We start from the raw sequence: 9,854 nt of genomic DNA, 5'->3' as shown, positions 1-9,854 counted from the left end.
ATTTGTTTTACACTGAATACCTGAATTGATACAATTGATAATTGGCTTATATTAATAAATTGTGTGATGATCATTTCTCAAGTTGGCTTTGGCAATTAATCTTGGCAATTAATTAATATATACGGTCGTTTATTTATCACGTGGTTTCAGAATTTCCAAAAATTATTATTTTGTTGGACATTATTTTTGTTTCTTTGAGAAATGATTATATATCATAAGAATTATACCTCATATAAATTGTATACATATAGAAGGAATGTCTCGTTAATTTTTAATCTTATAGGATATCAGTGCCACTAACAAGTCATTTCTAGTAATCATAACAAACTAAAGTGCATCTTCAGCATACATGAACATATATCTCAATGAAAATTAATCGTCAACTAAAATGCTTGGTAGTTTGATCGAATCTCGTTTGTACGACAAAGTTACAAATGTACAAATAAATATTAATTTTGGAGATTCTGATGCTTTTTTCTCACACGTGCAAGCAGGGTAATTTTTGTTTTTATTTGGCACTTCAATGTGCCTGGGCTTTAAACAATGTGTTGTCATAGCTGCTAGGAGAAAATACTTGCTGAAGCATACCGTGCGTATGATTTATACTTTTAGATTGAACACCATGCCCAAGAATTGTTCGTAGTGGATCGTTATCACGCCATCCAGATCTGTATCTAATCGTCTGAAGGAAGAGGTCAAAGTCTGAAATAGAAAATATATTATTCACATATTAGTAACTTGTCCCAAAATGTATTTAATTTGAAGATTTTATCAATCAGTTAATACAGAACAATTATATACAGGATGTCTGAACATGAAATTCTTGTGTAGATTAAGTTAAACTGAGCAAAAAATTTCTTTATCATTTCGCAAATAACCACATCAAATTTTGAGTTAATTATTTGTAAAATAGCGCAGAACTTTTTTGTTCAGTTTGACTTAATGTACCAGTATACAAATCGTATTTATCGTCATACGCTCTGTTTCTGTTTCTGCGCGATTATTCACAAATCTTCAATTAATAATTTAAAATTTTACATAGTTCGCGAAATGGGAAGGGCAATTTTTTGTTCAGTTTGACCTAATCTATATACAGAAAATTTATGTTATTATTATTAGACACTCCATATAAAAGAATATATTACAAAAAAAAATGCGGCTGATAATATGACTCATATTCTGAATCCTCTTTTATCGATAAAAATGCCTTGAATATAGCTTCTCAGCTAATCAGATAGCTCCTAAGCCTCTTTTAGAAGCACTTATAGATAAAAGAGGATTGAGAATATGGGCCTATGTGTTTACTCACATATAGAACTATGCAGCACTGTATGAAGTCGTCGAAGTATATTGTACCATGTCCTGCACGATCGTATTTTCGTATGAGCATGTTGATCGTTTCCTCGCTGAGTCGGTAGCCGAAGTTCGTCAGAGCAGTCTTCAATTCGTGACGATCGATATTGCCGCTGTTATCGCGGTCGAACGATCGGAAACAATTCTCCCAGTCGGTAACGTATTTCCATAACGCTCCGAATTCCTCGAAACTGACGGTGCCTGATTGTTTCTTATCAAACATACCTGGAGAAGCAGGATCGGTTTTGTCAAACATACCTGTATTAACAAATTGAAGCACAAGATAATGGCGATATCAAAGGACCATGCAAATTACTTATATTATAGCAGCATACTTTAAAGACTAAGAGTTAAGAATGTGCAACATGCTGTGTATAATACTTTGGATTAATATCATATACCAGATATATTGGCATTCAATAGAGAAAGCTGCTTTGCAATTGTTAAATTCGTGAATCTGACTTGAATATATGCTCCTGGATTCAGTCAAAAGAATACTCCAATCAGATTCACAAATTTTACAACAGTTGCAAAGTAGCTTTCTCTGTTGAACGCAGCCATTGGTCCTTCCAGCTTCAAGAAATATTAATCCTAATTTAGTGCCAGGAAATGACTTATACCTTAGGATGACAATCTTGGCAGGCAATAAATAGATTATTACATATAACAATACATACATAAGTTTTTATGTAATAAATTTACATGGTCATTTGAAAAGATACTTTGTGGAAATATTTATCTTACCGATCATTAGACGAACAGTCTCTGGGTTAAAAGGAGTCCATGTGCCATTTGAGAGAGCCTGTTGCAACTCGTCTGCACTGATTGCACCAGATCTGTCTTTGTCAACTCTAAAAAAATAATTATCTGTAATTATCTGTATCAGCAAGATATTGTCAGCATTAAACTTCCTTTTGATCTTTATATCAATTTTAATAGTACATAACAATATGTAAGAAAATAAAGCCTGGATGAAAGAGTTGATGTATGCATGTCTATTGGGAGATTAATGAGCATAAACACAAGATTTTTACAGATTAGGCAGAATTTTTAAAAACAGAAGTGCTTTTCACGAGAAAGATAAATTCAGGCGTCCGAAAATATTCTTAAAATGCAAAAGAATGCGTTTTAGTCTCGTGAACAAATTATGGAGCTCCTCGAGATCACAGATAACTCACCTTTGAAACACATCCCAGAGGAATTGCTGGCTAGGCATCGGCGAGATAAAAGACATGTTTTCTCTCTTTGTACACAAAATCAGTGAGAAGCTTGGAAACACTTCGGCAAAACACTGAGCGTCTACTTTATCTTACGATCGTTTTAACGGAAACGTCCAGATAAGCGCGTGCACAACCAATGACTAATCGCAATGCGTCAAATTATCCTGAAAGCAACGACATTGGAACACGTCACTTATCTACGATTGTTGATTAGGCGCTAGCGATGTGTTGCGTAAAAGTAGGTAACTTGACATTGGACAGTTGGGTGTTCCGACGTCAGAAAAAATTCACAAGTGCGTAAACGTCACTACTGTGCGCCATTTTCAAAACATCTTGCGACGAAAAGGACGTGATTTCATCGTAAACGTATTTTTCGAAAGCTTAATTTCTTCTCGAAGATATTAGATCTAACCTAATTCTAAACGATACAGTAATAATTTAAATTGGAAATAATAATCATAGAAAATATCGCGATTTGCGATAAAACTTCACGAATACCATAAAAAAATAGAATTCCATGACTAAGAGTTTATTGGAAAAATATTTTTACAAAAAAATGAGTTGGGATTGATCTGGGTGATCGGCAGACTTTTTATTGATTAGTTGTATTAAGCTGTTTTGGTCTCGTTTATCTTCCATGCTCCAATTCTATATCTGAGCCAGATGAAGAGCAAGTCTTTGCCCATCTGCAACCAGCTCCAAAACGGTATTATCTTGGAGCCATCGATTTCCGTCCAGTTCACTGCTATTTCAGTTATAGGAATGTTGAGACTTTGCGCGATGTAGAGCATCTCCACGTCGAAAGCCCAACGTTCAACATGTAACGCTCCAAACACTGTTCTAGCAGATTTTCTTGTCAGAAGCTTAAATCCACATTGAGTATCCCTAACTCCTCTTACGCACAAAAGCCAAACTAAAAAGTGAAATCCATGCATAAGGAACAATCGAAAGTATGAACGTTTTGCAGTCTCTTCTTTCTCTAAATGCGCTCTTGATCCACATATTACTGCATCAGATAGTGCTGTTTCTTCTGGGTTTTTCATATAGTTGACTGAAATAAACACAATTACAACATATTGATAACGTAACATTGCTAGGACCTTTGTACAAAATTTTATCGTTACTACTGTAAAACTACACACATACAATATAATAATACTAGAATGTCAGGAATTTTGTGAGCATCAAATATATCTTACATCCTAAAACATCTGTTAAGCTCTCATCTAACTTTACTAGATCTTCAAATTTAGTGGCACCATCTGCATCTGCAAATAGCAAAGCGCTGCCTCTTGCACTCAGCATGCCCTTAAATCAAAATGACACTACAATAATAATAAACTTGAATTATTAAACTGTTCACTTACTATACCAGATTTACTGACCAGTCTTACAGCACCACCTTTGCCTCTGTTCTTGACAAGATTCAGTATCCTCAAGGTGTTGTATTTTGACGCATAATGCTGTGCGATATCTGCAGTTCCATCTGTGCTTCCATCACTGACTACTATCACCTCATAAGTAAATCCAATAGACTTTGCACGGTTTTCTAGATACTCAAGACATTCATCCAACATTGGCGGTACTGTCAAACAAGATAGAAGTATACAATATGCAAGTAGTTTGTATGTAACACATATACAATGAGTCTTACATCTTTTCTCTTCATTATAAGCAGGCACTATGACGCTGAGGTTTACACACCAGGCATCATACAGTGAAGGGAACGCCTCCTTTGCTTTTGTTTGAGCATTAAAGAAAAGCTTCTCATTCTCATGTCTCCATATTATAGGATATCGTTCGCTCGTTATAAATATTGTTACACAGAGCTGGAATGTATATTTAAATTGATACAAAAGTCGCTTTGTATTGTTATAACAATAATTATATCATGTGTATGTGACAAGATGTACGTTTTTACGGTAAAGTAAATGTCAGATTGATAACCTCAACACGTACCAAAATTAGAACGAATATAGCTAATAATACACCGTAACAGAGCAAACATTCCGGTGAGGTCATTTTGATAGGAGAAAATACTTAGCAGTTATAAAGTAATACATAAAACTTATATTGGACAACGGGCATATCTATTCTCCTTCCATCTCGTTGACACAAAGGATGTAACATATGTTTATCTTCACCGGTTCTTATCATTAGTAAAGTTAAAGTCAGCGGCACACGATGCTTGTTTTCGTGCTGGATTGCTTGCTGAATGGAAATACTCTATTCTGATTGGTCCGTCTTCAGAAATGCACCAATCAGAACAGAGTATTTCCATGCAGCAAGCAATCCAGCATGAAAACAAGCATCGTGTGCCACTGGCTTAAGGCTCATTCATACAATTTCTCTCTCTCTCTCTCTCTCTCTCTCTCTCTCTCTCTCTCTATGGTTCCAGACCTATACTCAGTGGCCCTTCTACGGCTGATATTTCACGTGTCATACGACAAGCTTTTTGGATACATTCATTGGTTGACGAACAAAGAACCTAGAAATACTCTATTCGCCAACCAATAAACGTATCCGAAAAGCTTGTCGTAATGGCTCTTGCACACAGGATGCGGTAATGCTTGCCGTGCGGCGGAAGTCCGCGCGACAGCCAATCAATATGTTGTTTTTCCATAAGAGCTAGAAGGTTATTACGGAAAGCAGCATATTGATTGGTTGTTATGCGAACTTCCGCCGCGCGGCAAACATTACCGCGTCCTGTGTGCAGGAGCCATAAGATATGTGAAATAGCACCCTGCCACACATGAACGAAGACTATTAGGAATTCACACGGTTCGTATGATCCATGCATGTAGTATACATGGACCCCGCATGGCTGCGTTCAGAAACTCTACTCGGTGAGTAGAGTAACATTTAATTAGCCAATCAGAGCAAAAGAAACTAAGATTTATTTATTATGATTGGTTTATTAAACTAACTCTACCTATCGAATAGGATTTCTGAACATAACCCATACGTCCAGAAAAGTGAACCCAACATGTAGAAAGAGACCATAAACATAATATACATAAGGTTTGTTCACGTTGCATGTTCCAACATGCTCCTACTCGCTCTAACGCACTCTGATTGGTCACGTCACCACGCTAATGGCTTCTGCACACAGGACGCGGTAATGCCTGCCGCGCAGCGGAAGTTCTCACGACAGCCAATCAATATGTTGTTTTTCCGTAAGAGCTAGAAAGTTATTACGGAAAACAGCATATTAATTGGCTGTCGTGAGAATTTCCGCCGCGCGGCAAGCATTACCGCGTCCTGTGTGCAGGAGTCATTAGAATCGCCGCTAGCAGTCCATGGTTATATAGTCAAAAGTGTGTGCTCCCCGTTTTAGGCCGGGTCCCATTAGGCGGAAATTCTTAGCGGAACGGAACGCGCGCACCAATCACAGTAAAGGCTCTCACACATAAAATGACATAACTGCATGTGCATAGCATAAGACTGTATGAACCAATGAGCATCGAGTATTTAGCCGCCAATTGATGCTTGATGTTCAATATTCGATGCTCATTGGTTCATATAGTCTTATGCTATGCACATGCAGTTATGTCATTTCATGTGTGAAGACCTTTACTCCATTCTATTCACGAAAAGAACTTATATATACTGTATACAACTTAAGAAGAAATAGATATACAGTTGAGATCTGATAAAAAAGAAAACTAATGTAAAACAGTGTAGGAAGTGCAGCTGAAAAGAACAGATGTATTGAGAGAGAGCAGATAATAGCGTTGGGGATAAAGCTTTATCAAACTCTTGAATCCTGATATATATCTTCAGGTTTCCAGAGTTAAGAAGTCGTAAGAGCTGTGTTCTTTGCAAATCCCACCCTTATTAAACCAATATTCATCTTCCTCAAAAACTCAAACCAAAACCTTTAAATCATTACATACCTCCTTACCATAAACGACAAGAGAAATGGTGAAAAGACCATAGGAGCAGACCTGCAACCAAAGAGAGAGAGAGAGAGAGAGAGAGAGAGAGAGAGAGAGAGGTCTCCAGAGTTCTATTGAAAGTTATATAAAAGTGTGTTAAATTTTCAAAGAGAATTCTTTATGACGACACTTGATCCCTGTAAGCAGTTTGCATGCAAATTGCAAAAGTGTCTGAACGGTTTGTACAGTTTAACTTATTATGAATGTAACTTATTAAGGTATTTAGAATCATGATCTACATTTATAACCTTTTTCCTGGAGGATGAGTATGAGACACGTGTTTAAATTATAATAAAAACATTTCATATTTTTAAATGAAATAGTATACATATTTAAAAATGTGATAAAATAAAATGCATAAGATAAAATGTCGATATTTAAAGTTTTACTAATATACAGTATAAAATAATAAAAGTTTAATCGCAAAATAATTCTGCGAACAATATATATAATGATTATTATACACAATATGATTATTATAACAATATATATAATGATTATTATACAGAAACATACTATTTTTAGATAATATCTACCAACCATCTCGTTGTCAAGAAGTCATAGAGCAATTAAGAATATGTTGTACTAAGCATTCTAAGAATTCTGTAGTTTGCGATGGTATAAATATTACTAAACCATACCAACATAATACTGTTGACTTTGTAAGTTTAACATTTGCTTCATCATATACTTTTATGGTTTCAATATAAGAACATCCATAATGTTTTAAGTTACATTAAATGTTGAGTCTAAATTATAGTTCTAAATTATAGTTTGTGTATAACAGTAAACTTCAGCCAATATACAAAGAAAATAAACCAAGATTTTGCATGATTTAGTACATTGTCAATTTCATTATGTGAGATAAATATCAGATATTTTATAATAAAAAAATAGTAGAAATATTTAACTCTAAATTAATATCTTATACAAAATTGTTTTATTCCTTTCTACATAGATTTCTTTTAAAATTTATTGTAATTAAAAATGAATAATGTACCATGAAAAAAAATTTTGATCTGATATTAATTTATCAAATTAGGTATTTATCTTCCATTTTTTTTATTGTAATATATATATATATATATATATATATATATATATATATATATATATATATACTTTATAATATCTCATGTGTGATTAAATAAAGAGTTATTTAATCACATATAAACATACTTTTGTTACGTTGATTTTCCTTGTGCTCGACTAAGTTTACCATTATGTACAGACTTCAGTTTATATCAGCATTTAACACAATAAAGTGTTATGGACATTCTTGTGTAGAGGCCCTTACTTGAAACGATAAAGTATGGTCATAAGCAATTATCCTTCTGTAACTACGGAACTTGCTTTAATTTTAAAATTATTATAATTGAGATACGTTTTGTTTTAGCGAAAAGTCTTAAAATAAAGGATGAGAGACAAGGTGTTAGGAAAAAAAACCTTCAGACAACGTTACCCACGTGTATTTGTTTCCTTAGGTACGATAATTGGTTTGTGTGTAGTATTTAGCAAACCAATTTACGACTTGTGTGTAGTAAGACCAACAATGAATGAAATACAAAAGAAAAAAAGCAAAAAGAACAAAGTGCAGGCTCCTAATTCAGCATAAAACCTGCGGAATTCGTCAGTACGACAAATAATGGAATCTTTAAGAAAGGCTAAGAAGAGACTGAGGCGGTATCCTAATCTAATGGCGCAGTGTTACGAATTTGCATCGAAGTATGCAGCATGTGTATTGGCAAAATCCAATTTAGAGAAGAACGCCTGCGCGGCAGAGTTCAACGAGCTCAAGAGATGTCTTGTGAAAGTTGCTGCGAGCGGCAATACGAGGTTATAAACGATCGAACGTAGAAGACGTTAGATCCATAGCAAGGCTTCAACATTTGTTCTAACATCTCACATTATCCTGGTATTCGATTATTTGGATTTGAATTTTCGAGTCGAAATCGATTTCGGCTATCCGGATAGCCGGAAATAATCCGAGGCCTGATCCGCAGACGTTCGTACATTTTCTATTAAATCTTCCTCTGTCTTATTCGTAATCCGCAGCACGAAGACAATGGACGTGATACGCAAGATGCGTATTGCTGACTGGTCGTTCGCGTCGCACTGCTGGTTGGCGTTCGTCATACGACAACTTCTGATAGTGTACGCCAACATTCACGACGAGCTGTTCAGTGTGCCGTACACGGACGTGGATTACAAAGTATTCACGGATGCTGCCAGGCACGTAATAGAGGGAAGATCGCCTTTCGAGCGTCATACCTATCGCTACTCGCCGTTTCTGGCCTGGCTGTTGACGCCGAATGTTATATTCCACTCGGACTTCGGCAAGTTGCTGTTCTCCGCAGCGGATATACAAATAGCGATCTTGATCAGACGCATTCTCAAACGGCAGCAGTGCAACGCGACTACGAGGGACTTATGTGCACTCTTATGGCTCTACAACCCACTGACCTTGGTGATCTCAACGAGAGGCAACGCGGACTCCTTAACGGTCCTCTTGGTCACTCTCACGTTGGACCTGCTGCAAAGGGGTCGGCTCGTGTCGGCTGGATTGCTGCACGGAGTGTCAGTACACTTCAGACTGTACCCTATGATGTTCAGTTTGCCGATGTATTTGTCCCTGTGCAAGGATAATCGCTTTTGGCCGAACAGGAGCCAATGGAAATTTTCATTTAACTGCGTGCTGTCGATCGTTGCGCTGACTGCCATCAGTTATCATCTGTACGGCTTCAAATTCTTGCAGGAGAGTTTTTTGTATCACGTAACGCGCAAAGATACCAGGCACAACTTCTCCGTGTATTTCTACATGCTCTATTTGTCCGCTGATCAACCGCCCGATGTGATCCAGAAGGTTTTCACCTTCTTGCCGCAGTTACTGCTACTGCTGATCACGTCGTACTATTATTCGGAGAGGTCCAAGTTGCCCTTCGCCATGTTCATCCAGGCAATCATCGCGGTGATGTACAATCCGGTGTTGACCTCTCAGTACTTCTTCTGGTTCTTATCTCTGTTACCATTGTGTTTGCCGAATATCGACATGAGTATAGAAAGATGCGTGGCTCTGACGGGCATTTGGCTCGCGAATCAAATCGATTGGCTGGTGGCGGCTTACTTGTTGGAATTCCAAAATTTCAATACGTTCATTTACCTTTGGTTGTCGGGCTTGTCGTTTTTCGGGATTAACGTGAAAATCTTGATAGATATCATTAGTCATTACAAAGTAGTTAATTAGTGCACTTGTTTCCAGGTGAGACTTATTTCAGGTTTCCTTTAAAATGTTATCCTTTGTATATGCATTTGTGAGAAATAAAAAATGCCTTTGAGAGCGCAA

General features: G+C 36.5%; 5 protein-coding genes across 7 annotated transcripts in view; 3 read left to right on the top strand and 2 right to left on the bottom strand.

Moving 5' to 3' along the window:
* LOC116845074 (programmed cell death protein 6-like) overlaps window positions 1–2,843 on the bottom strand; it is an 8,695-nt gene extending 5,852 nt beyond the window's left edge. The window contains exons 1-4 of one of the 2 annotated variants that reach the window (XM_032817356.1): window positions 2,532–2,843; window positions 2,098–2,204; window positions 1,310–1,611; window positions 21–702 (exon numbers count right to left, since the gene is read on the bottom strand). In XM_032817356.1, coding sequence (XP_032673247.1) covers window positions 601–702; window positions 1,310–1,611; window positions 2,098–2,204; window positions 2,532–2,587 — 567 coding nt within the window. In that variant the 5' untranslated portion in view covers window positions 2,588–2,843 and the 3' untranslated portion in view covers window positions 21–600. The remainder of the gene's footprint in view (window positions 1–20; window positions 703–1,309; window positions 1,612–2,097; window positions 2,205–2,531) is intronic. The other variant, XM_032817357.1, reaches the window with a different exon arrangement.
* A 238-nt stretch (window positions 2,844–3,081) lies between these two features.
* Window positions 3,082–4,745, bottom strand: LOC116845072 (dolichyl-phosphate beta-glucosyltransferase-like). Its single transcript, XM_032817353.1, has 5 exons — window positions 4,533–4,745; window positions 4,228–4,402; window positions 3,959–4,158; window positions 3,773–3,881; window positions 3,082–3,624 (listed from the first exon to the last, which is right to left on the bottom strand). Exons 1-5 carry the CDS (start codon window positions 4,593–4,595, stop codon window positions 3,182–3,184), a joined length of 990 nt encoding a protein of 329 aa, XP_032673244.1. The 5' UTR covers window positions 4,596–4,745; the 3' UTR covers window positions 3,082–3,181.
* A 1,470-nt stretch (window positions 4,746–6,215) lies between these two features.
* Window positions 6,216–8,144, top strand: LOC116845076 (cx9C motif-containing protein 4). Of its 2 annotated transcripts, none has more exons than XM_032817361.1 (3): window positions 6,216–6,689; window positions 7,037–7,173; window positions 7,996–8,144. In XM_032817361.1, the coding sequence occupies exons 1-3, from the start codon at window positions 6,632–6,634 to the stop codon at window positions 8,002–8,004; spliced, it is 204 nt and encodes a 67-aa protein (XP_032673252.1). In that variant the 5' UTR covers window positions 6,216–6,631; the 3' UTR covers window positions 8,005–8,144. The 2 variants fall into 2 exon arrangements, with proteins under 2 accessions (XP_032673252.1, XP_032673251.1); XM_032817360.1 differs by lacking the exon at window positions 7,996–8,144 and adding an exon at window positions 7,908–7,947 and having other exon boundaries at window positions 6,249–6,689.
* On the top strand, window positions 8,121–8,390 carry LOC116845077. Its single transcript, XM_032817362.1, has one exon. The coding sequence runs from the start codon at window positions 8,157–8,159 to the stop codon at window positions 8,352–8,354; it is 198 nt and encodes a 65-aa protein (XP_032673253.1). The 5' UTR covers window positions 8,121–8,156; the 3' UTR covers window positions 8,355–8,390.
* Window positions 8,391–8,537: 147 nt separating this feature from the next.
* LOC116845070 (GPI mannosyltransferase 1) lies at window positions 8,538–9,854 on the top strand. Its single transcript, XM_032817350.1, has one exon. The coding sequence runs from the start codon at window positions 8,577–8,579 to the stop codon at window positions 9,753–9,755; it is 1,179 nt and encodes a 392-aa protein (XP_032673241.1). The 5' UTR covers window positions 8,538–8,576; the 3' UTR covers window positions 9,756–9,854.

Source organism: Odontomachus brunneus, unplaced genomic scaffold (genome assembly GCF_010583005.1).
Source record: "Odontomachus brunneus isolate Ranch 3 - 2012 unplaced genomic scaffold, Obru_v1 Obru_scaffold_049, whole genome shotgun sequence".
Taxonomy (NCBI): Eukaryota; Metazoa; Arthropoda; class Insecta; order Hymenoptera; family Formicidae; genus Odontomachus; species Odontomachus brunneus.
Note: the sequence above shows the minus strand (reverse complement) of the source record. Positions and strands in the feature narration are given on the sequence as shown.

Bases quoted from the DNA above. Each gene is read 5' to 3' on its own strand.
- LOC116845072 (XM_032817353.1), bottom strand. From the start codon at position 4,595: ATGACCTCACCGGAATGTTTGCTCTGTTACGGTGTATTATTAGCTATA. The intron at 4,403-4,532 runs GTACGTGTTGAG...TATACATTCCAG, and splicing joins CTATATTCGTTCTAATTTTG to CTCTGTGTAACAATATTTAT. The intron at 3,882-3,958 runs GTCAGTAAATCT...TTTTGATTTAAG, and splicing joins AAGGTGGTGCTGTAAGACTG to GGCATGCTGAGTGCAAGAGG.
- LOC116845076 (XM_032817360.1), top strand. From the start codon at position 6,632: ATGACGACACTTGATCCCTGTAAGCAGTTTGCATGCAAATTGCAAAAG. The intron at 6,690-7,036 runs GTTTGTACAGTT...TACTATTTTTAG, and splicing joins ATTGCAAAAGTGTCTGAACG to ATAATATCTACCAACCATCT.
- LOC116845077 (XM_032817362.1), top strand. From the start codon at position 8,157: ATGGAATCTTTAAGAAAGGCTAAGAAGAGACTGAGGCGGTATCCTAAT.
- LOC116845070 (XM_032817350.1), top strand. From the start codon at position 8,577: ATGGACGTGATACGCAAGATGCGTATTGCTGACTGGTCGTTCGCGTCG.